The sequence below is a fragment of the Myotis davidii genome, unplaced genomic scaffold (assembly GCF_000327345.1).
Source record: "Myotis davidii unplaced genomic scaffold, ASM32734v1 scaffold3, whole genome shotgun sequence".
NCBI lineage: Eukaryota > Metazoa > Chordata > Mammalia > Chiroptera > Vespertilionidae > Myotis > Myotis davidii.
This window is the reverse complement of record NW_006295062.1, coordinates 1,566,502-1,591,535: the sequence shown is the minus strand read 5'-3', so window position 1 is coordinate 1,591,535 and position 25,034 is coordinate 1,566,502. Positions and strand designations below refer to the sequence as shown.

The following is a 25,034-nucleotide window of genomic DNA, read 5'->3' as shown; positions in this document are numbered from 1 at the left end:
GGGAAAGAGGCTCCCTCCGCCGGGGTCTGGCATCGGGCACCTTCCTGCTGGGTGCTGGCACGCAGCTTGCGGCCAACTGGGGAGATTTTGGTACCAGGCCTGAAAGGGATACCACTCCTGTCCATGTTGCTTCTGCCAGAGCTCAGTCATGTGGTGACTCCTAGTTGCAAGGGATGTGGGACATGGGGCCCTATTGGGTACCAGCCTCTGCCTTTGGGCCCAAGTTCCTCAAATGGTCCCTGAGCTTCCGTGTTCTCGCCTGTGAAATGGGGAGAGCAAATAACACCAGCTCTGTGAGGCTGTGCTTGGAAATAACTTTTAAATATTTCCTTCGTCTCTTCTTCTCCCCTCATATCCCTTCTTGTCCTTCCTTTCCACCCCGAAGTCCCGCCACAGGCACACACACAGCAGCAAACTCCTCTACAGCCCTTATTTCCTGCATCCCCCCTCCTTGTCTGTCTCTGGGGTTCATGGAACTTGGGACACAGACGGTTAATCCAGGCCTGACCTTGAGTAACTTGCTGGTCAGGTGCAAGGCCAGGACCAGACCCTGGTCTCAGAGGACTCCCTGTCCAGTGCTCCTCTCTGGCTGGCGCGCTCTCCCGTTGTAGGAAGCTCTCCTCTCTTCTGAGCCCGCCCGTCAGAGCCCTCTCAGAGCCACAGTGCCTCTGCCTCCCCACCCTCCCACCAGCCCTTCCGCAGAGGCGCCAGGCAGAGCGGGGCTCATGGCCACGTCCCCCCCAAACAACTGCTGGAACCCCTGCCTGCCCCGTAACTGGAGTCCAACTGTCTCCTTCTTAAGGCTCCTCAATCTTAATTGCTCATGACCCACCGGGGATCATCCTTGGGGTGCAGTTCCAGGCCTGCTTGCTGAGGGAAGGAAGCAGGGTTCCTATGCCGACCTCTGATGCAGTTTCTTCTTGCTGCCACCTGGTGTCGCTGTAGGGCTGCAGGACGGACCCGCTGGCCGCACTGAGGCTCTGCCCCCAGAGGGTGGGGTGGGATGTCTCCCCTGCGGGGAATATTGTGCTCATACCCAGCTCCAGGCCCAAGGCATGGGCCAGTCCCAGAGCAAGGTCAGGCCCAGTCCAGCCTCCCACCTCCCACCACTATCTTCCCTCCCCACAGATCCATGGGGTCCCGTTAGGTCCCAGCCCCTGTGGGACCTCTCAGAAGAGAAGGCTTCCCTCACTGATCTCCCACAGGTTTCCAGGGCTCCCCACCCCGACCCAGGAAGGGTGCCCAGTGAGGACAAGCCGGTGTTCTGGAGCCCTCGAAGCATTGATCTGCTGCCTCCTGCATACCCCTACTGGGGATCAGCCCACAACCCAGGCATGTGCCCTTGAGCGGAATCGAACCTGGGACCCTTCAGGCCTCAGGCCAAGGCTCTATCCACTGAGCCAACCCAACTAGAGTGAGCCCTCCTTTAGTAAGAAGAGGCTAATAGTAACTTAACTCTATCTCAGGACACCGACTACATGGGCCCAGACAGGAGGGGTGTCTGTGTGACTGGAGAAACTGCGGCTGGATTCTGCCCCAGATATTTCTCTATGTGTGGCAGGCCTAGAATATTCCTCTAGGATGCATCCCTTCGTTTCTTAAAAGGGCACCGGTCTTCCAAAGTTCCTTAAAAACCCACTCCCCAAGGGAGGGTGAGGTGGGGAGGGGGGCCAGGTTGTCCCTCTTGCCCCTCTGTCTTAGTGGGGATTGCAGCCTTAAAGCAGCAGAGTTTCCTAACCTGATGAGGGTCCTGGGACCACACCATGTGTGTGCACACAAACACTGACCATGCTTTCAGGGCTCCTTGAGGTGAACCTGTCAAGGACCCTTTCCTGTGAGGCATTAAGCCCATGGTCTCCTGCTGCTGGAAGCTGCCCCTGGGTCTGCAGGGAGGGGGCCAGGCTGGAGGGCAGTACAGTGATGGGACATGTCCTGGCTGGGCACTGTTACCCCATTCTGAGCCTTGGTTTTCTCATCTGTAAAATGGCCAGCAGCGCCTGCCTCACTGGGCCCTCTGACGACTAGATCAGCATCCGCACATTCGCATTGGCTGGTCCTGGAAATACTAGTTAGTACACTGATATTTCTCCAGCTCAGTGGAATCTGCTTGAGCCTAAACCCTGAGAGCCAGTGAGCCAAACCTGGACCTTGTCAGAAGACACATGCCAGCCCACCTGGGGGCTTCAGGGGCCCCCGGACAGGGTACAGATGAGAGCAAAAGCAGTGTCAGGGCTGTGGTCAGCTCCCTGCACCCTGCAGCACCCAACCAGCCAGACCGGGGACTGGAACTCAGCCCTCTTGGCAGCCAGAGTGGCGATGCAGCTGAGCCTATTGTCCCAAGGAGGGAAGCTCCCGGTGGCTCTCCAAGGCCCCCCCTTGGCTGGCAGCTCCCCTCCCCCAGTGCTCCAGCTCCTGTTCTACAGGCTCTTGGTGGGCAAGGTCTCCCCTCTCCCGCATGGAGAGCTCAGAGCAGGCTCTTCACCCCTCATCTGCTTCTCCAGCCAGCCAGCCAATGTTTGGAGACCAGGGACTCTGGGCTGGCGCGAGGAGCCCTCAGAAGTCACCTGCTAGGGGAGGCAGGGAAGCCACTGCACCCCATGTGAGGACATGGGGTACAGCCTGTGCTGGAACTGGGCACAGATGCCAGTGGGGCAGGTCAGACAGCAGCGGGGGGAAGGCAGACAGAGGAAGGCTCTCCGTGAGCATTGAGGGACCTTGGGGCCGAGTTTGGAGCCTGCGGAAGGAAGGGTGAGGGGGCAGGTGGGAGTGAACAGGGGTCTCAGAGAGCCTTGGAGTAGGCTGGCCCCGGAGCAGGGACCCTGAAGGCTGCCGTGGCCGGGACACCTGGGGCCTGGCTCTGGTTGAGTTGTTGTTGGGGCCACTGAGTTCTGCGCCCTTGCCAGTCCCTCCTCGTGCACCCTGGTGCCTGGCACAGTGGCCGTGGGTGTGGGTGAGGCGGTGGGAAGTAGACAAGCAGTAACTGGAGGCTGGGAGTGATGTTTGCTAGTTTGTAGATCAAGTGTCAGGGATCAGCCTTACTCTCTCTCTCTCTCTCTCTCTCTCTCTCTCTCTCTCTCTCTCTAACACACACACACACACACACACACACACACACACACACACACACACACACCAGGTCTTTGCCCCTTCTGGGCCCAGCTGCCTACTAGCTCTCCCTCCACTTCTACTGACGGACAGACCTATGTATGCTTCAAGGATGAATTGAGCCAACTGGAGTGGACCCTGGTTCAGAGCAAGGCAGCTGGGGACAAAGTGGCAGAGGAAGCTCCGGGCTGCCCCTAAGGCATTGCTGAGGGCGCCCAGGAGGCCCAGCCTCTGTCTCTGGTCCCCACGGCTCACGCATAGCATGCTTGGCATCCACAGGTTCCATGTTTCGAAACTGCACGCCGAGCGGCTGGTCAGAAATCTTCCCCAGGCCTGACCTGGCCTGTGGGGTTAACGTGAATGACTCGTTCAAGGAGACCGACGAGAAGCGGGTAAGCCTGTCAACCTCCCTGGAAGGGCCCTACAGGGGGAGAGGTCCCAGCACCCGGCCAAGGACAGTGACCTGGGCTGCGGCTCCCACCCACTTCTGTCCGCACATCACCGGGGGCTCTGTGGGCATGGCACAGGTGGACTGCCATATGCTGCCATGAGTCGGGGGGATTTGGTCATGAAACCAAAAGAGAAGCTATGTGGTGGCTACACGCTCAGACCAGGCTGGTGAGCCTCAGCCCTGGCCTGTGACCTTGGTGGGGGTGTGGGCGACTTTACTCCTCTGTGCCTCAGTTTCTTCATCAGGGAAATGGGGTTAATAATTGTTCTGACCTCACAGGCTTGGTCAGAGAACTAAATGAGTTAATCCATGGAAGTGGTGAGCTGGGTGCCTGGCCATCGTAAGTGCTCAGTCAGTGTTCGCTCTCAAAAGAGAGAGCCCAGCCCCAGGGTAGTCAGTCCTGGGCTGAGAGAGGACACTGTGAGCCGTGGGCTGAACTTCTCCGGGTGCCTCCTGAAGGAGCTGTCAATTTCAGAGAACCCTTCCCTCCTCGCTTTTCCTGACCAGCTCGTACACAATCTTTAAAACTCCACTCCAGAGCATCAACCCCAGAAAGCTGCTGCTGCCTGTCCCCCAGGAGGGGCTCCCTGACCGTGTTAGCCTCTAGCTACTACCATATTCTATGACGTCATCAGCATGTCCATGGGCAGCCATCTCGCTCACTAAAATATGAGCTCCTCAAAAGCCTCCATTCAATACTCGACAAACATTTGGGCAAGGCCCGGGGCTAAGCATGGAAACACAGCAGTGACAGATTGAAACAGTCATTTCCCGGCCCCATCGCCCAGCACGATGCCTGGCCCCTATAAGGTGCCCACTGATGCTCATTGCTGGACTGAACATCTACCTCGTGCCAGCTGCTTACTGCACAATCACATTAATGCTGAAAAGCGTTCGGTGTAAGTTCATCATGGTCTCCATTTTCCAGGTGAGGAAACTGAGGCGGAAAGGGATTAATGCAAAGTTGGACTTACCTCAGACAATGATTGTCCAAAAATAGTGGAAAGCAGACCTACTTGGCTTCAGCTCACATTAAGAAAAAATCAAAAGCTCCTAAGATTGCAAGGGTTCCAGACCATAGGACTCATACTGGCCCATAAATGCCGGTCCACAAGTCAGCACGCAATTTGTCTTTTGTTCTGAGATTAGAACCATCCTTCTTATTTATTTATTATTTATTTATTTAATTATTTTTAATCCTCTCAGGATGATATGTGTTTTTTCCCATTAGATTTAGCGAAAGAGGAAGGGTTTTTTCTTCTTCTTCTTTTTAATCCTCACCCAATGGTATTGTTTTGCCTATTGATTTTTGGATAGAATGGAAGGGAGGGAGAGAGAAACATTGATGTGAGAAAAACACATCAATTGGTTGCCTCCTGCACGTGTCCAGACTGGGCATCAAACCCCCAACCTGGGCATCAAACCCATGGCACAACCTGGATATGTGCCATGACCGGGAATTGAACCTGCAATCTTTTTGGTATGGAGGACAACTCTCTAACCAACTGAGTCACCCAGCCAGGGCTGATCATCCCATTTATTATTGTTGAAAATTTTTTTCTTTTAATCAAATGATAGTGAAAGTCTGGATTTGTTGCTTTTCTCTCAGCTTCCTTACTTGGCACACACCTCTCTATTATTGACAAATATTATTGACAGAGTGGACTCAGACTGGCTGAAAGACCAGGCAAAGATGTCACTTGAACAAATAAGATGGGGTTTGCTTACCTACAGCAGAGGTTGGCAAGCTACAGCCCTTGGGCCAAATCGGATCCACCACCTGCTTTTGCAAATAAAGTTTTATTGAAACACAGCCACATCCATTTGCATTACAAGGATAGAATTGAGTTAGTTGCAGAAGAGATCTTATGGCACCCAAAGCCTAAAGTATTACCTACTTGCCCTGTATGGGAAAAGCCTGGGGACCCCAATCTAGAGGATGCACAAGGAAGGTGGCCCAGTCAGAATACAAAGCAGAGTGGTAGGTAACTTGACCCTTGATGGACAGCAGCGAGGATCCTGGACCCGCGTTCTCTGGCAGGCGGTGCACTGTCAAGGGCAGAGACACTGCGGTTGCATCAGGCCTCCTGGGAACAGGACTCTTTCTGGGTCAGACCTTAAAGACACAGGGCAGGACCAGGTCTGCATGAGAGCTGGGCCATGTGTCCTGTGGGTCAGAGGTGGACAATGACCCCAGCCACAGGCCAGTACAGAATACTCAGCCTGAACACTTGCGCTGTCACCTGGGCCCCTCATGCTGCCATAGGCTGCCCCAAACTGCTCCTGACTGAGGGCTGCGAAACCAGGCGTCCCCTAGGGCGAGGCCAACACCATCTGCTGTGGGGCTCATGTGGGTCCTCCAATGTTTTGATACTTCACTGCTCTCTGATTGAAGGTCTAGGAACCATTAATCTGATGCAACCTACTGCCCTTCTGGCTCTCTGCCCTGTGCCTCTAAGGTGGCTCCTGGCTCCTGGGACTGCAGTGACATCAGTGGGGAAGCTCGATGTCACAAGGCAGCCATCCTGTCCGAGGTCACCTCTTGCTGCCAGAAAGTTTTTGGTCACTCGGAGTCAAGCCTACTTTCTGGTAACGTCCCCCGACCAGAGCTCACACATTAGGTCTTACTCTGCTTCTACATGTCCATCGACCTGAGAGTCCTCCCCGGGGTTTGTTTATCCCTCTGGGTGCAGTGCACGCGTGTGATCATGTGCTCTTCAGGTGACAAGATCAGCCTTCTCTGGGAACACTCCAGTTTCTTCATGTGCCTCTTAAAATAACACGCCCAGACTGGACCAAACACTCCAGATGTCCCCATGTGGCCGGCTGCTCCCCAGCACTCCACTATGTAACTGGGAGCAGGCAGAGTTTTTCCAACAGCTACCTCATACCTCATTCTTCATAACATAATCTCGAACAGCAATTGCATAGTGCTGAGTCATGTTGAAGGGTGGATGATGGGGGTGGAGGGCGGAGGTGGGGAAAATTAACCTGCCCTGCCTGTCTTCTAAGTGCCAGCCATTGTCTACGCTCTACCTGATACCTTATTTGTTCTTCCAACAAGCCTGCAAGGTAGATATTATTCCCATGGTGCAGATGAGGAGTCTGAGGCTCAGAGAAGTTAAGTAGTTTGCCCAGGGTCACACAGCTGGTAGGGGCCTGAGTTTGGAACCCTTGTTTCTGGCTCTGACGCCTGTGTTCTTTCTGCAGGACACTTCCCTAACACTTGAAGCTTTGGCCATTCGGCTTCAAGGACATTTTCATATGAAAAGCTGTCAGCTAGCCGGTTTCCCCAATACTATTCCTGCGCCTGTTTTCTTTTTAAATCAAACACCCCTTTTCTTCTGGTTACAAAGTATGACTGACGCACTGTAGCAAAATGAAAGGTGTAGAAAAACACAACTGAAAACAACAGCGCTATCCACCAACTTATCATCCAAAGCGAACTGGTATTAACATCTAACACATCTCCTAACTAGCTCGTTTCTAAGCATGTATGAGATTGGACTGCACGAAACGTCCATATTTAGTCATTTTTTATCTACAAAAAGGGACGATTTCATGTAGCTTGACATAACACATTTTTGCAGAGAGGGTATCTACTGTCATGTGAATTGTATTCTGTCTTTCCCATGACATTACAGTCTTAGCATGTCCTGACATCTTTTCAAACTCTTGGTAAGCAGCATTTTAGTGGTGGCCTAACATTAAAATAATTTGGATTTCAAATAATTTAGTTTAAAAAATAGAATAATTATTTAACTATTCTATTGTTGGACATTTGAATGTTTTTCATCAAAATAGTTCTGATAATTATATTTATATATAAATATACATTATATTTCTGATTATTTCTTAGAATTAATTCCTGGAGGTAGAAGGAAAGCCTATTTCAAAGGTTCTTAAACCCTGATACTTTCCAGGGAGATTGAAGAATTTCCACTCCCACTGTATCCTCACCAGTATAGAATATGGTAACTTCCAAATATTTGTTAATTTGGTTGATTAAAAAATGGTATAGTATTTTTTTTTAATTTTTACTTCCTTGATTATTTTTAAGGCTGTTGTACAATTTACTTTTTTTTACCTAAATACAGGTCTTTACATTTATCTTTCTATGTCAATTTATTCTATCCCGTTGAGATCTTTTTGAATCAAAGATGAACCAAGAGTGTGAAGTGGCTACTGGACAAGTAAGTGCCTGCTTGGCCACATTAACAGGAGAGCAAGTGTGTAGATCAGGAGAGGTGATGGTCCTATTCTACTGCTTCCTGGTGAGAGGATACCTCTGGAGCTTTTCAGCTATCCAGTTCTGGGTATTTTATTTAATAAGGACATTGACAAATTGGAGCATATTAATTGAGAAAAATGGTGAAGGAGGTGGAAAGAGATTAAAGACACAGGGAACATTTAATGCTGAGAAGATACGTGAGTCACAGGTTGGTGGAATAGCTGTATTATAAATGACAGGCTTCTCTGTAAGGTCTTCGTAACTTTTCTGTTATACTAAAACTATTCTAAACTGAAAAGCTTATTTTTTAAAAATAAGGACAGAAAAAAAAATAAGGGCAGGCCTTGGGTACAGTTTATTTTAAATGGCTTAAGAAACAATACGTGCAATTCAAAAGATAATAGGTTTTAGCTTTAGATGAGAAAAAATACCTAGTATTTTGCACTGCTGTATACCAAATGACTTCCTTATTCCTTGGAAGGCAGTGCGTACCCTAGAGGTATTCAAGCAGAGCCTTTAAATTCAGGGTGAGGTAAGAGGGATATAAGTTTGAGTTCCAAGGCCAAGATGTTGTGAGTCTATGAATTGGTGCCCGTGGCAATTTGGGTTGAAGGGATTCAAGCAGCCTGAGGCAGGTGCACTGCGAGGCAGAAGAGAGCAGAGCCAGCCAGGTGGGCAGGTGGGGCTGACACATGCCTCTCTCTGCAGCACGAGTACCTGCTGAAGCTGAAGGTCATGTACACCGTGGGCTATAGCTCCTCCCTGGTGATGCTCCTGGTGGCCCTCGGCATCCTCTGTTCTTTCAGGTGAGAACACGTGAACAGCTCTCCATCTCCCCAGCCTTCCCTGGACACAGACTTTGCATCTCTTTTAACTGCTCGGGCCAGAGGGTGGGCCACTTTGTCACCTCTTGATCTAAGCTGACCTGTGGCAGACGTTCCTGTGACTGACCTTCCTGTGAAGTTTGTGACCCTGTTCATCCCTTTAGTCACTCAACATTTACTGAGCATTGCTAGGAACTTACCATATCAGTTGCTTTACACGTTGTTATTTCTAATGTGCATTCAATGCTATTACCCTAACTTTACAGATATGTTAGCCAGACTCTTGGTTGCAAGAAACAGAAACCTTCAAACAAAGGTGACCTGACCCACATTAATTGACAAGTTCAGGGGCATCTGGCTGAATCTAGGCCCTCAAGGGTATTGGCACAACTAGGTTGGTCTCCCTCCATTTTTCCACTTGCCCTGGCCTCATCCTGGGGTAGACTTTCTGCAGGGGAGCAGAGACAGCCACCAGCAGCTGCAGGGGTGCATTCTATCATTCTGCAACACCAGCACAAAGAAAGTCTCTTCCCCATTAGATGCAATGAAAGTCCTGGGGGAATTCTCATAGGCCCAACTTGGGTCACATGCCCAACCCTGAGCCAATCACTGTGGCCAGGATTGGAGAGCTTCAATTGGTCAGGTCTGTCATGAGGGTGGAAGGGTGGAGTCAAACCCACTAGAGTTGGAGTGGGTTCCCCCTAAGAAAGCCTTGTCTGGTACCTGGCCAATGGGAACAAGTAGCAGACCTCTGTCCCTGACAGCAGAATAGGAAACAGGCTATCGGAGTGAAAAGACTAGCTGCAGGTCATAGAACTGACAAGGCTAGCTCCAGGTCATGTAACTCATAAGATTAGCTCCAGGTCATATAATTCACAAGGCTAGCTCCAGTTTAAACTTTATCTTGCATTGTGGTTGTAATAGTTCTATATGCTGATTTTCATGCCCTAAAACAACAGTCATGTGGTTAATACATTTATTTTCTGCACATTGGTTTGCATTAGCTTATTTTTTAAAATAATTTCTCAAACTCAGAAAAATGAGATACATTTTTATGTTTTGCCATGAAATTTGGAGGTTTCTTTTCATAAGTTGTAAAGTGCACTTTCCCAAGATGACAAGGCTAGCTCCAGGTCATATAACTAGGAAGGCTAGTTCCAGGTCATACAACTAGCAAGGCTTGCTCCAGGTCATATAACTAGCAAGGCTAGCTCCAGGTCATATAACTAGCAAGGCTAGCTCCAGGTCATATAACTGACCAGGCTAGCTCCAGGTCATACAACTGACAGCGGCAGAGCCCAGGTCTGTCTTCTCCCTGAAGCCCGTGTTCTCTCTGTGCTGCTCTCCTCTTGGACCCCTCTCCCCCATCCCTTCTGGACAATTCTAGAAGCTAGAGATGCTTAGGTCAAGGAAGAATATAATGCTGCCCCTGTGACCCAGCTTTTGTTAATATTATTATTACAGCATGAGACAGAGTAGGCTGAGCACCTGGCCTGGGGACCTGAGTTCTTATGCAGATTGTACTAACAAAGCAGTACAGAGAAAGGTGTCACCTGGGAAGAGCCGTGTCCAGGACCTGGTTCCCCTGTGCACTGGGGGAGGGGTGGGCCTGCTGCACCCTGGCTCCTCCCAGCTAGGGCCCTTATGGCCCTGCTTTCTCTCCCTCCAGGAGGCTCCACTGCACCCGCAACTACATCCACATGCACCTGTTTGTGTCCTTCATCCTGCGCGCCCTGTCCAACTTCATTAAGGATGCTGTGCTCTTCTCAGACGATGATGACCACTGTGACACCCACACGGTAATGTGCCTCCGTGCCCCAGGGCGTGGCTCACTTTGGAGAGGGCGGTAGCCTTGTTCCTCCCAGAGTCCCTGCTGAGGCTGCACTAATGCCCATGGTAGAGGGCCAAGAGCTGGGGCCGGGTCAGAAGATGCAGGGAGAACTCCACGCCCCCACATGCAGGCTGGGTCCTGTTTTAGTTCGTTTTATGGGGAAGTCACTGGGGGGTGCCACTCAGCTCCCAGGTCTGGGATTAGCCACTCTGAGGCTGAGATATATAGCAAGGATCCTCCTTCCCCTACTCTTGCCAAGTCCCGCTGTAGACAGATGGCTAAGTCTAGAGAGGGTTGGGTTGGTTGTAGAAAGAAGGGGGAAGCATATGCTGTATGTCTGCACACACAGGTCTGCAGTGAAACCATCATGCTTGGTTCAATCTAACCCTCTTTCTCTTCTGAATGTGCTCAGATGCATCTTAATTCATTGTAATACCACTTTGTGCCCATGGGAACCCCTTTAGTGCACAGAAAATTATCCGCCCGCGGCCTAGACAGAGCGGTTGCTCCCCACGTACGCAGTCCATAGATGGGCAACCCAGAGCTGGCACCGTGGCTCCATGACGCCATGAAGGACACAGTCCTTGCCCCTCTTTGTGCTCTGCCATTCTTGATCCCATGTTTATACCACGTTAGCATATGGTTCCTGCAACCCCAGGCCCACATCACGTTCCAGACAAAAAGGAGTTAAGTCGAAGGTTAAACCCTTTTTCTCTTTGGGAAGCTTTGACTTTTTGTTTGAGAAAGAACACCCTCCCTGAGACTCCTACCTACCTCTTATTGACTAGGACTGGGTTGGGGAGGCCATACTTAACTGCAAAGGAAGCTGGGGGATTGAGTTTTTTACCAGTACATTCTCCAAAGCAGACACAGTGAGGGAGAAGGGGTTTGGAAACAGATTGGTTCAGTCACCTGTCTGCCACTTTCCAGCACTCACATCTGGAATTCCTTATTGACCTGTTAGGTTTGTGTTTATAGTTTTTGTGTGTGTGCTTGTGTGTGTGTGTGCTTGTGTGTGTGTGTGTGTGTGTGTGTGTGTCTGTTTCTGACTCAAACTACGAGGTCCCTACAGTGGGGACCATGACTCTCAGAGAGGTCTCCAGGATGAAGTAACAGTATCAGACTGGGGGTCAGGAGTCATCCAGGCCACGCCCCCCTCATCCCTGACCAGCGGTGGAGAAGTCCAGCTGTGCCCAGCAGGGAAGCTTCTTGGATTCTGCTAACATCAGACTTTTGAGCCAACCATGAACCATGCCTGGAATCAGAGCCTCTGGGAGGCCACAGGGTGAAACCACAGATGGCCTGCAGTGCAGCCGTGGGAATGCCTACTCTCTGGACGTGACCTTGCAGCAGTCCATGCAGCAGCCCTCGGGCCAGCCCAGGAGCTATCCTATCCCTAGGGGACAGTTCAGTGAGAGGAAAGGGGACCTTCATGAGACAAGTATAGGATCCATGCTGGCCTAGAACCCCACAATCCCACAGGCATAGCTCCTAGGGATCCCGCAAGGGCCATGCTTGCTGTAAGAGTCACTGCATCAAGCAAGGCCGACACTGTGGCAGCCTCATCAGGTGTTAGAGGGCTCCGGTCCAGATGCCATGTACCAGCCAGGGGCCGTTTTCACTATAATCAATGTTGCCCCATCATATTTGGCATGTCCCTTCTTCATCCATTTCCAGGGATACTGAGCTCGGAAGGATTTAACCCTCTAATGTGCCTTTTCCTCTCTAGTTCAGTTTCCTCATCTGAAAAATTAGAGAGTTAGGGGTTGGGCAATACCTGACACAGTTTCACAACTGGTAGCCAATTCCAAAATGTGAATGCAGTTCCTGCTTCCACGATGCCATCGTGACTGAGCCTACCAACTGTGGTCCTCTGATAGTGAAAGGCCACAGTGGATGGCCATGAGGCCCAGGGGTCACTCTGTGGCCTGGCCCCTGACCCCTACCATACCTTGTCACTGCCTGTGAGGCGGCCACCAGAGGACAGCCCACACTCGCCCATCCTGGGACTCACCTGCCTCTCTCTGTCCAGGTGGGCTGCAAGCTGGTCATGGTCTTCTTCCAGTACTGCATCCTGGCCAACTACGCCTGGCTGCTGGCGGAGGGCCTCTACCTTCACACCCTCCTCTCCGTCTCCTTCTTCTCAGAAAGGAAGTGCCTCCAGGGCTGTGTCGCCCTCGGATGGGGTATGTTTCTCTGTGGGGACAGTGGCCGAGTGGTATGTGGGAAAGGGCGCTGAGTCAGAAGAAGTTTGTTTCTAGTTCCAGCTCCACATTTAAAGTTAATTAACTTGTATAATCTTAGGTAAGTTACTTGCTGTTTAACCATCAGGCCTCAGTTTACTTATCTGTCAAATGGGAAATATTAGCTAAAATTTAGTGCCAATTTCAGGCACCCAAAGCTTTTTACAATTTGATCCTACCCAACACTTGTCGCCTCATCTTCCTTAGACATTCCATTTAGATGTCCTCATTTTTGCTTCCTTTCTATATCAGTTAGGGTGCTTTTGACTGTAGATATCATAAAATCTGGCTTATATAGGATTTAAATATTGAACATTTTCTGGAGTTTTCTCCCAGGCTGTTCTTCCTCCTCCCAGTTTCCACCACACAGTTGTGGTCATTCTGCAAGTAGAATTTTGAACCTTGCTTCTTTCCATCAACACACAAGCATGCTCTGTGTTCTCCCAACTCTTCCATAAACATCTTGCCTTCTCTGTGGATGTATTTAACTAAATACCTATGATTTGGACATTTAAGTTTTTTATAATTTTTCACTATTGTAAATAACATACTGATGAATGGGCAAAGTTTATTCCATGTGTTATACAGAATTCTAGAAGTGGGTCACTGAGTCAGAAGGAATGAACACTTTGGAGGTGCTTAACACTTATCCACTTTATAAGGTGGCTGGGGTATCAGCCTGTACCCAGAAAAGAGTGAACGTCTGGCTTTTATGGGCATGAACCAAGTTCCCACTCCTCAGTGAACTTAGGCTGGTGGGTCTGCAGCTGGGGCTGGCACCAGAGTCAGGTGGAGGGCATGTTGAAGGGGTTCAGAACAGGCTCCCCAAGATGAGCCACTCTGACATGTGGATTATTTTGAGCTGAAGGCAATCAAGATGCTGTGGGCTCATAAGGAATTTTTATTTCTCTCAAATTTAAATTTGGGGCCTTGCCCATAATAAGAGTTATTATCAGAAATAACTTTTAATTATCTGTTTACAGGGCAGGGCAAACTTCTAATTACTGAATCTCTGCTCTTTCTATCATCTTGCAGTGACTTCCTCCCCTCTGAAGCTCCAAGACACCCTGCCTCATCTTTGCCTCTGACTGCCATATGTACCCCATCTCCCTTTCTGTCTCAGAGCCTCTCATGCATGTGGTGTCTCTGACTCCCATGTCTGTGGGGTTTCCATATGTAATTAATTTGGTATTTTCTGTTGCTGATCTGACTTAGGTCGATTTGATTATTACACCAGCTGGAAGAGCCAAGAAGGGTAGAGGAAAATTTCTTCCTCCTCCTCAGGGTCAAACCCAACTGGCCCCAGAGTCTCTGAGCCAGTGGCCAGCGGTGCAGCCTGAGACTCTGCATTTATAACACTGCTCGTCCAGGGACCACACTGAGCACCCTCACTCGAGCCATTGTTAGTTTTTCCCTTTCCCAACATCTCTCTATTAAAGATGGAAGACAATGAACAGGTGGTCCTCAAAATCCATATTCTTTGCCCAGAGGCCCCCCCCCCCCAAATGGAGGCAGGGAATTTTTGAAATTGCTATTTTTATCAAAGTATATATGTTCTTGGTTTAAAGAATTACAAAGGACTACAAGGCTTATAATAATAATAATAATGAAAAAGCAGTCTCCTGCCCTCACTTCTGCATCCTTCAACTCTACAACTGTTCCTCTTACAATGTACTCTCTTGCTTTTAACAATAATCTATTATTTTTTAAATTTACCCACATGAAGCATTATTTATTGACTCCTGATGACAGAAGATAAGGATATAAAACTTCTTCATCCATTACCTCTATCCCACCATTAGAGCTTTTCACAGTTTTTGGTTAAATCATATTCAACACAAACATCATTTATCTATGTAAATATTGTTTATTACTGAGCCAAGTGGTGTACAATATTTTCCAATATTTAGCTATTTATTTTTCATGGAGTAATTTTTCATTTACTTATTTGTTTTATATTGCTGTACTCATTCTCCCAAGTTGTCCAGTGCTATTTCCCAAACCATCAAATTCAACAACACATCTATTAGTTCCCACCTGGTTGTTTTCGTCCTGTTGTATTAGTTTCCTAGGGCTGTTGTAACAAACTGCCACAAACTTGGAGGTGTAAAACAATGGGAGTCTATTCTCTCACAGTTCTGGGGACCAGAAGTTCTCAGACACCAAGGTTTTCACCAAGGATTCCTCCTGAGGGCTCTGAGGAACGTAGGCTCCACCCCTCTCTCCTCGCTTCTGGGGATTGCTCGCATCCTTGGTGTTCGCTGGCTTGTAGCTGCATTATTCCAAGTTCTGCCTCCATCATTACATGGTCTTCTTCCCTCGATGTCTCCTCTCTTTCTGTGTCTCTTGTGGTCTTCATATAAGGATGCCCATCATGTTGGATCAAGGTCCCAATATGATTGACATTCTTATAAGGTTGACCTCATTTTACATAATTACACCTGCAAAGACCCTCTTTCCAAATAGGTTCTAAGGTTCTGAGTAGATATGAGCTTTGAGAGCACACTATTCAACCAAATACACTCACTGTTAAAGAAAAAAATTCAATGGATTCAAAATGGAAGGTTTCTATAGACAGAAAGAAGGTGGGCAAGAACTTTAAGAGTGGATTATTTCAGTCAAGGTCACCTTCTCTTGGGGCAGGGGTGGGGAACCTTTTTCTGCCAAGGGCCATTTGGATATTTAGAACATCATTCACGGCCATACAAAATTATCAACTTAAAAATCAGCCTGCTACATTGGGCCAAACATTTAATTAACTCACCCCTAATGCCTGGGCAGGGCCAGACCCAATGATTTTGGGCCATATATACCCCACCCCACAGGTCTTATCAGGCAGATGACCTCACTAGTACTGACCAGGGAATTTCAGATTGACTGGCTTAAAATTTCACTCATGATAGAGGCTGACACTGTAATTAGATTAGGAATTAGGTCTTGGTAGGGCCTAGCAAAAGGGACTCCATTTTAGGTCTGTTCTGTCTTTTTAACTTCACCAATGTTCCTTCTAGAGACTTCTGCCTTCCTGCTCTATTTGGGCTGTTTTTTCCCTAGATTTGCTCAACTCCCTTAACTTTTACGCTGAGAATCTTCTTCATTTTCCTCCACAACTTTTATCCCTTTATTTCTTGTATCCCTCTCTTTGGTTCACTCTCTGGTTGTGTTGGAGCACAGCCTCCAGTATCTGCCTAAGAAGGAGTTCATGGGGGAAAAAAGAAAGAAAAAGTTCATGGAAAGTATATTTTTTTGCGTTGCATATCTGATAATATCTTTGTTTAATTTTCACACCTAATTTGTAGTTTTACTGAACATAGAAATTAGATTGAAAGATCATTTTCACCCAGAATTTTCAAGGCTTCTGTTTTGGCATCTGATGTTAGGGACATACCATGTCATTCGTTTCCTGAGCCTTTTTATACATCTCTCTCTACATATGAGCCGAGGGATCATCTCTCTGTAGGACCAGACCTCCAGCAGCTGGTCCTACCTGCTCAGCTGTCACCTCTACCCCAGGCAGGAGGCTGAAGGGTTCTTCTCTGGAGGTGAATGGATTCGAAATGGAAGGTTTTGATAGGCAGAAAGAAGGTGGGCGAGAACGTGAAGAGTGGATTGTTTCAGACAAGGTCACCTTCTCTTGGAGCAGGGATGGGGAACCTTTTTCAAAATGTCACAGGGAGGTGTTCATCCTTTTTGCTGGCATCTGGTGGCTCTTTCGTCTGGAAACTCACATCCTTCATTTCTTAAGCAGTATTCCCACATTATCTATTTGACCATTTTCCCCCTCTGGTTTTTATCCTCTTACTGACACTTCTAATCCGAGAATGCATATCCTGGAATCAACCTCTAATGTTCTCATTGTTTCTTCCTACTTTTAATTTCGCTCTTTGTGTCCTGCTTTCTGGGCAATTCCTAGTCTTTATCCCACCCATCTATGAATTTTAAAAAATCTTGGTTATCCTATTATTTCATTTCTGAGCCCTCTTCCTTGTTCTCCGCATGCTCCCTGCTTTCAGCATCCTGTTTGTGTCTTGCAGATGTAATCTTTTATCTCTCTGATGATATTCCTGTTCAACTTCCTCCCGCCTCCTCTATGGTCTGTTTCCTCTGAGTTCCTTTTCTCTGATTGTTTTGGTCCTTGTCTTTTATGTCACCAGCTTTCCTGAGAGGCCAGTGGCCTTGACTTTTCATATTTGAGCACGAGTCACTTCAGAGCTGACTGTTCGCCGTTGTCGAGGGGCATATGTCTCTAAGGAGATTGGGCTAGGAGCGGCCACTGTACTGGAGGGTTGCCAGTATCACTCTCTATAGGCCCTTTGTCTGCGGCTGTTTGGTTCCTCCAGAGAAGAACACGGCAGCCTCCTGCCTGGGGTAGAGGTGACAGCTGAGTAGGTAGGACCAGCTGCTGGAGGTCCTGCACGGAGCAGCCCAGGGTGGGGCTCTTACATGCAGCACCTAGACAAGCATGTCCACTCGAAATAGCATCTGAGCCACACACATAACGTAAAATTCTCTAGTAGCCACAGAAAACACAGTAAAAAGAAATACACGAAATTAATGTTAACAATATGCTTCCTTTCAACCCAATACAACCAAAATATTATTGTTTTAACATATAATTAATATAAAAACTGTGAATAACATATTTTACCTTCTTTGGTTTGTACTAAATCTTCAAACTCTGGTATCTATCTTGCACCTCCCGTACCAACACATCTCCATGGGAACCAGCCACACATCAAGCTCTCAATAGCCACATGTGGTGAGAGGCCACTATCCTGGACCACACAGGCGTCGGCCATCACTTTGTCCCCTCTCTTCTCTGAGAGGCCCTCCAGGGTCTGGCTCAGGCTCCTGGGAGACCGCAAGCCCCTCGTGGCTTCAGGATCCGTCTGATCCTGCCCGTTCCCGGGACACCCCTGGTCCCCGCAAGCCTGAGCCTGCGCATCGGTGCAGGACGGATTGCCAAGCGGGTTTCCACGGCACTTGCTCCTACCGGGGCTGGGTGCCTGATTGTCCTGTTCTTCATACGGGCCCCCCTTTGTTTCCCACCCTCAGGTTCCCCGGCCATTTTCGTTGCTTCGTGGGCTCTCACCAGGCACTTTCTGGAGGATGCTGGGTAAGCTGTTTGAAGGAGAGGCAACGAGAATGCACTTCATGTCGTCCAGGTCTTCAGGCAGGGTGGGCATTTCTTGGAACTTTCTAGGCGAGGCCTGTTCCTCACTCTGGGGCCACAGGGGTCCTGCAGTGCCAGGCTGTCAGGGCCCCGCCCTCAAGACCCCTCCCTGCTGCCGGCCCCAGCAGCTCTGTGCTTGGGTCCGTGCCAGACAAGAGCTTCACAGCTGCCGGCAGGTGCTGCCCAGGGAGGAAGCTGTAAGGGCCAACGCCGCTTTTCCTTTCTCCTGGGCTCCCTCCACTCCTCCCTCTCCACTTACTCCACCTGGGAGAGTCCTCCGCAGCCGCTGCTGGGGACAAGGAGACCCAGTCCTGTTCTCTGGAGGTGGGAGGCGCCGGGAGGGAGACGAGCCCGCGGCCTGGCCTTCGGGACGAGGCTCAGGAAAGGAAGCTGACAGGAGCCAGGGAGGAGGCGAGGCGGCGGGACAAGGCCGGGCGGTCCTCACTGTCACAGCGACACCCAGGCCCGCACGTGGACCAGGCCGGCTGGGCTTACAAGGGTCTTGCAGCCCAAAATCGGCCCCAAAGGGTGGTTCCAAAATACATTTTTTATTGGGTAGACTCACTAAAAAATCTGGATTTTCAGCTTCTCTAGAAAAAATAGGAAGTTCTATTAACATTTCCACTTCCTTTTATGACAAACCAGCTGGGACAGAGTGTGGCTGCCTTAGACCAGGCACATCCCCTCCAGTTTGCCAAGTACCCGCCACACCAACATCCCTGGGGTCCCAGGTCACATGTCAGTCACCCAGCCCCTTCACTCATGCATGTCACCTGCCTGGCTACTGTTGGCAGTGTGCCTGGGGTATCTGGAACCTCTGGCTCCCAGTTCCACACCTGTCTGCTCCCCCAACACTGACCAGGCATGCGCGGAGATGGCGCTAATGCCTCAGCCCCAGCAGTGCTCCCGGGCCACAGGAGGGGCAGCAGGAGAGGGACAGCAGAAGGGGCAGCAGGAGGGACAGCAGGAGAGGGGCAGCAGAAGATGGGCCGCAGGAGGGACAGCAGGAGAGGGGCAGCAGGAGAGGGACAGCAGGAGAGGGACAGCAGGAGAGGGGCAGCAGGAGGGACAGCAGGAGGGACAGCAGGAGGGGCAGCAGGAGGGGCAGCATGTTAGGGTCGGTTCCCATGTGCTGAGCACCCAGCCACAGGAGCAGGACCAGGAGTATGGGTCCTTTACACGAAGGGCACCTCGGGGAATGAGTCTTGTCTGGTCAGCCAGCTCCTCACTCCTAGCGATGCCTGGCTGTGCCTCTGTAGGTGCTGGGACATCAATGCCAACGCATCCGTCTGGTGGGTCATCCGAGGGCCTGTGATCCTCTCCATCCTGGTGAGTGGCCCTCCTCCCCCGCGCTGGGCTTCAGGAAGAGAGACCGAACAGTGACTGGCCTGTAGGGACAGAGGAGACAGGGCTAGCCCGCCCCCAGCTCCGCCCCTCTCCAGGTGCCCGAGGAATGAAGCTCAGAGCTGCCGGAGGTCGGCCTGCAGCAGGGCGGCTGGAAGCCCCCTAGAGAGTGGTGAGGGCAGTGGGCCAGGGACAGGTGGAGGTGCAAGAGCTCCTATGACTCATCTGCCCGTGTGTAGGCGCTGCAGGCGCTGCGATGCGGTGAGCAGAGCTCCTTGCCCTAAACTGGCTGGCCCCATGGCGGCCTCAACTCCACCTTCACCGCTTCGGCTCTTCCGGTCCTGGTCACCTGGAAGCCTCCTCTTGTTACACCAGAAGAATCGCTGAGCTGGGATCTAGAGGGAGGGAGGTGGTTGTGGCTGGGAGGCTGTGGGCCTGGGCACTCATCTTAACTGTAAGGTGCTTCTGCAGAGCCTATGGCTGTGGACAGGAATACGGGACCGAGGAAGGGATTCATGGGGGGATGCACTGGGGTTTGTGCTGTGACTGAACCAGCCCCTCAGCTGCTCACAGGGCTCAGAGGGAGGCCAAGGCTGCAGGACCAGCTAATAGAAAGTTCCTCCCCCGGCCTCGCTGGAGCGGGGAGAGGGCGAAGGACATGCAGGAGCCCACTTCTCTCCCGCCGGCTACTGGGCGCCTCCGGGGCGGTGGGAGGAGGTGGCCATCCCATGGCTTTCTTCTCTCTCTCTCTCTCTCTCTCTCTCTCTCTTTTTTTTTTTTTTATTTTTTTTACAGATTTTACAGAGTGGAAGGAAGGGAGAGAGATAGTTAGAAACATCAATGAGAGAAACATCGACCAGCTGCCTCCTGCACGCCCCCTACTGGGGATGTGCCTGCAATCAAGGCACACGCCCTTGACTGGAATCGAACCTGGGATCTTTCAGTCCGCAGGCCGAGGCTGTATCCACTGAGCCAAACCGGTTATGGCGGCTTTCTTTTTTGGAAAATGATAGAATGTGTATTTAAAAAAAATAGGAAGACACAAAATATATTTTTTAAAAGGGAATAAAATCACCCATAAATCACCCTTTAGCATCTAGATACACATTATGAATACACATACTTTTCTTTATCTTTTTTGACATTTTTATTTGATTGTTTTTTGAGAGGAAGAGAGAGAGACAGAGAGAGAGAGCCATCAATTTGTTGTCCCACTTATTTTTTAAAAATATATTTTTATTTATTTCAGAGAGTAAGGGAGAGGGAGAGAGAGATAGAAACATCAATGATGAGAGAGAATCATTGATTGACTGCCTCCCGCACACACCCTGCTGGGGCTCGAACCCGCAACCCGGGCATGTGCCTTTGACCGTAATCGAACTTCAGTCTGCAGGCTGATGCTCTATCCACTGAGCCAAACCGGCTAGGGCTGCCTCACTTATTGATGCATTCATTGGTTTCTTGTAAGTGCCCTGACCAGGCAGTGAACCCATAACCTTGGGGTATCAGGACGACTTTCTAACCACCTGAGCTAACCGGCCAGGGCTCCTTCCTATCTTTTCTCTGAGCACACGTCCTTCCCCCACCCCAAATGCTGAATAAGGTTCTGTGGCCTCGTTTGTTTGTTTCGCTTAGCAGTAGATGTGAGCTCTCCCGGGTCCCTTGAAGTTATTTGACCAACCAGTGGCCACGGCTGCCTAGTGCTCCCCAGGAGTTGGTTTCCTCACTCAGTCAGCGGTTTCCTTTCTGGGACTCTGGGACTCTGACAGCCCCGCCCAGTGGACCCCAGCTGAGGGACGACCAGCCCCAGTGTCCAAGCTGACTTCACAGGACTGCGGTCTGTCGTGTTTGAGGGGTGTGGAATGAGCATTCCTGATGCAAATATTTCCCTCCCAGCCTGTCACGCAGCCTAGAATTACATCATTTACGTCTCATTCTTGGGATCTTAAGATTTTGTTTCTTTTGCCTACAGTGCTCCCTATGAAATTAAATACAACTCCAAGACAACAAAATAAAATGAAATCGAGAGCCTTTCTTTGGTCACCCCATGCACAGCCAGCTCAGAGCAAGATGCATAACAATCCGAGAAGCAGTGTCCCAGAGCAGCAGTGCTGGGCGAGGAGTCCTAGACGGGCCACTAGTCCTGTGTATTGTGGCAAGTGTCCCCAGGCCCAAGGCTATTTGTATGAAAAAGAGGGTGCCTCGCTGGGTGATGCCACTCATCTCTGCTTCTGGAAATGGTGCTGGAGCTGGTGATGAGCGGGGAGGAGAGGTGCCACCACGTGGGCAACTTCATCATGTTCTGGCACTGGCACCAGGGTCGGGGAAGGGGCACCAAAGAAGCGAAGCAACTCCATTCCTGTCCTTTAGGAAGTATGATCGAGTTGGCAGACAGTGGACAAGCATACAACTTGGACAGATGCATGCATTTGGCCCCTCTCAAATGTTTCAAGTGCTCTTACGCAGTAGCATGACCCCTACTACAGTGCATTAGGAAAGGGAGGTGATCATGGATGGCTTCCTGGAGCTGGTGGTTGAGCTGCCCAGTGACCACAAGGCCCTGAAGCAGTTCTGTGTGATCCCTACACCAGCAGCTTCAGCGTCGCCTGGGAGCTTAAAAAATGCAAATTCTTGGGCCATACCCAGATGCAGCAGTCTGCATTCTAAACTTTGAGGACCTGTGTGTAACAGTTCTACTCAAAGTGTAGCCCAAGGGCCAGCTTTAGCATTCCGGGAGCTGGTTGGAAATGCTGGGTCTCAGGCCCACCAGACCTGCACTTGAACAAGCTCCCAGGGGTTCCACGGCTCCGGGTGTGAGGAGTCCTGCCGTGGCTGAGCCGACCGTAGACTCCTGCAGCGCTGGGCAGGAGTGCTGGGCTGCACGGCTCCACACAGCGTTTCACCAGGGCGAGGTGGGGGGAAAGGGGAGCAGTGATGTGCCATCCTGGGGCGATCCTGGGTATGGTCTGCAGTGCCGTCTCTGCCTTCAGTTCCAGGGGCAGGGCCAGGAGAGGTGATGGGGATGTAAATCACCTTAAACACCCCTCTGTCTTGTGTTTTACAGATTAATTTCATACTTTTTGTAAACATTCTAAGAATCCTGATGAGAAAACTGAGAACCCAAGAAACAAGAGGAAGTGAAGTAAACCATTATAAGTGAGTGGGGGGCAAAGTCTTAGGCAAGCTCAGCCAGCACACATTTACTGAGCACCTACTGTTCACCCAGCTGGTGCTAGGCACCACTGGACACAGGGGAGAAGGGAAAACCGTGACTTAGTTCCAGGGAGTTTATATTATACATGGGGGCAGGGGAACGGGTCTGGGGTGAGGAGATAGGAAATCCCAGCAGGACCCTGGAGTCAGGGATTTCACCCTTGGGAAAGGCTAGGTGGGTGTATTTTTCAGGGTGAGTGACCTCAACTTCCATCACATTTTTAAGATGTATAATCCAAGAATACTTTAAAACTGTTGAGATGTAAAGAGAGATGCTGTATTAGTTTGCTAGGGCTGCCATAAAATTCTACAGAATTCTGAACAAGGGATATTAAATTTCTCACAGTTGTGGAGGCTGGAAGTCCAAGATGAAGGTGTCGGCAGGTTTGATTTCAACGGAGGCCTGTCTCCTTGGCTTGTAGTCAGCTGCCTTCTAGCTGTGTCCTCACATGAACTTTTTCCTGTGCTCACATAAGCCCCGCATAATGACCTCAACTTAATCACCTCTTATAGGCCCTATTTGAAAATACTGTAGTCATATTCTGAGGTCCTTCAGGTTGAGCTTGAACTTGTGAATTTGGGCGGGGACACAAGTCAACCCATGACAGATATTAAAGGCAAAACAATGTCTCCCAGGGACTTTCTCTGCCGTGTTCACAGTGTTAAGAAGCTCGCAGCAGCCCGGATTGCTTGGCGATAGATTCCTTAGGATGTCCACAGGGCAGTGGGCTCCAAAGCAGGGTGGAGCTGGGCATTCAGGATAAAACGGCCGGATAAACCCAGGCTGCTTAGTTCAATTTGAATTTTGGATAAACAACAAATAGTATTTTTAGTACTTACACTCCCCCAAAATCCATTGTTTATTTGAAATTCAAATTAAACTGGCCACCCTGTATTTGTATTTGCTAAATTTGGTCAATCTAACCTGGGAAGAAAATGAAAGAATTTCACCTTATTATCAAACAAATGTGAATGCCGGCCTTGCTGATACTATATTAGGCCCAGAGTGGCAGTCATATTTGCACATCATTACGAGTAAATAGTTATTTGAGCGGTTCCATGTTCTGTTTTCTTTACTGGTGGGATGCCTGGTCAGGAAGTTTTGGGACTGGCCATGTGTTGGTAAGTGTTGTGTCTCAGTGATGGGTACATGAGAGTTGAAAATTTTCCAAAGTAAAAACAAAAAGTTTGGGGACACTGCTGCTATGCCTCCTGCAAAAGGCGAGACGGGGTGTGCAGAGCCGGGCGCCCACGGGCGGGTGAGGGACAGAGGCTGCAGCGTGTTCCTGCGTCCGCAGGCGTCTGGCCAAGTCCACCCTCCTGCTGATCCCTCTCTTCGGCGCCCACTATATCATCTTCGCCTTCTCGCCAGATGATGCCATGGAGATCCAGCTGTTTTTTGAACTGGCCCTGGGCTCATTCCAGGTAAGTTTCAGGCCTGTGACTTTCAGGCGAAAAGAGTAGCTCCCTGTTTCCTGAGAGCAGCATGCAGGCCTAGACTGCAAGCCCGGCCTTCCGGAAGGGCTGACCGGTGCGCTTGGGGAAGGTGGGTGCCGTGGCAGAGACCCAAGAAAAGCAGGGGCAGGACCCCACTGTGCTGTGTGACCCTGAGAGGACCTAAGTCCCCACCAGTCAAGTGGGGGTGGGAGGTAAGACTAAGGAGAGAGAGACCGATTCCAGGAAACAAAAGGGAAAAGTAACCCTAACACGCAATATTGTGCAACTTTCATTCTCCACACAGTCAGTGGTGTGAGCCCCGAGGGCTATGGCTGAGCCATCAAAAAGTGGGCAGGAAGATGAGCATTGCGGGAGGGTGTTTGAAAGAATAATATCCTCATATTCATATTGGGAAGTCCATAGAAATGCCCCAAACTGAGAAGCCAGAAGTAGCAGCATCAGCATATTATTTAGAATCAGTTAAGAGTTCCAGCCTCTGAGGACCAGGAAGTGGGGGCAGGGGTGTCAGGAGGCTGCTGTATGTGTGACTAGAATCATTTGACTCTGAAACCATGAGCATACACAACTTATTTAAAAAAAAAAAAAACTTAAAAAGGGAAAAAATGAAGGGAGAAATTGCCTACCTACTAATTCAGCATAGGTTGTGAGGTTAAAAAAAAATAGTAACCGTGTTTGGCGGCAGAGGCCCCCCCGTTTCACAGGTCACTTGCTTATCTGCTCACAGTTGTATCCTTCCACAAACAATGTGGTGTAGCTTTCAGGGAAAACAGACAGAGTGCAAAAATAAGTCATGAGGGGTCAGCGAAAAAAGAAAATTAAGCCAAAAGAGATCATACAGAAGCAAACTCCGTTAAGTCCTGTAAAGGTGGGACAGGTGGGTCAGAAACTTGGTCTGGAGCTTCCCAGGAGCCAAAGCAGAGACAGAAGAAACACAATTTGTTTCAAGATTTACAGTTTCCACAGATGAAAACGAGCCAGTGCCCTGGAAAGGCCTGTGGATTACAGGCTTTGGGGCCTGAGAGGAATTGTTCCCCGTGGGTCTTCCTAGAGAAGCCAGCCTGTTCCCAGCAGGCTCCAGCAGGCCTCCGTCCTCTTCCCCGGCTGGCCAGGGCCGGCAAGGGGCTCAGAGCCGCCTCACTCCCAGGCTCTGTGCCGGGCGGC

The 25,034-nt window shown here is 49.9% G+C and overlaps 1 protein-coding gene across 1 annotated transcript in view; it reads left to right on the top strand.

The window, feature by feature from the left end:
- The window catches only part of SCTR (secretin receptor), a 71,100-nt gene that overhangs the window by 38,644 nt on the left and 7,422 nt on the right, over nt 1–25,034 (top strand). Inside the window, exons 4-11 of the mRNA XM_006769684.1 lie at nt 3,385–3,497; nt 8,496–8,593; nt 10,281–10,410; nt 12,475–12,628; nt 17,741–17,801; nt 19,118–19,187; nt 22,267–22,358; nt 23,714–23,840. Coding sequence (XP_006769747.1) covers nt 3,385–3,497; nt 8,496–8,593; nt 10,281–10,410; nt 12,475–12,628; nt 17,741–17,801; nt 19,118–19,187; nt 22,267–22,358; nt 23,714–23,840 — 845 coding nt within the window. The remainder of the gene's footprint in view (nt 1–3,384; nt 3,498–8,495; nt 8,594–10,280; nt 10,411–12,474; nt 12,629–17,740; nt 17,802–19,117; nt 19,188–22,266; nt 22,359–23,713; nt 23,841–25,034) is intronic.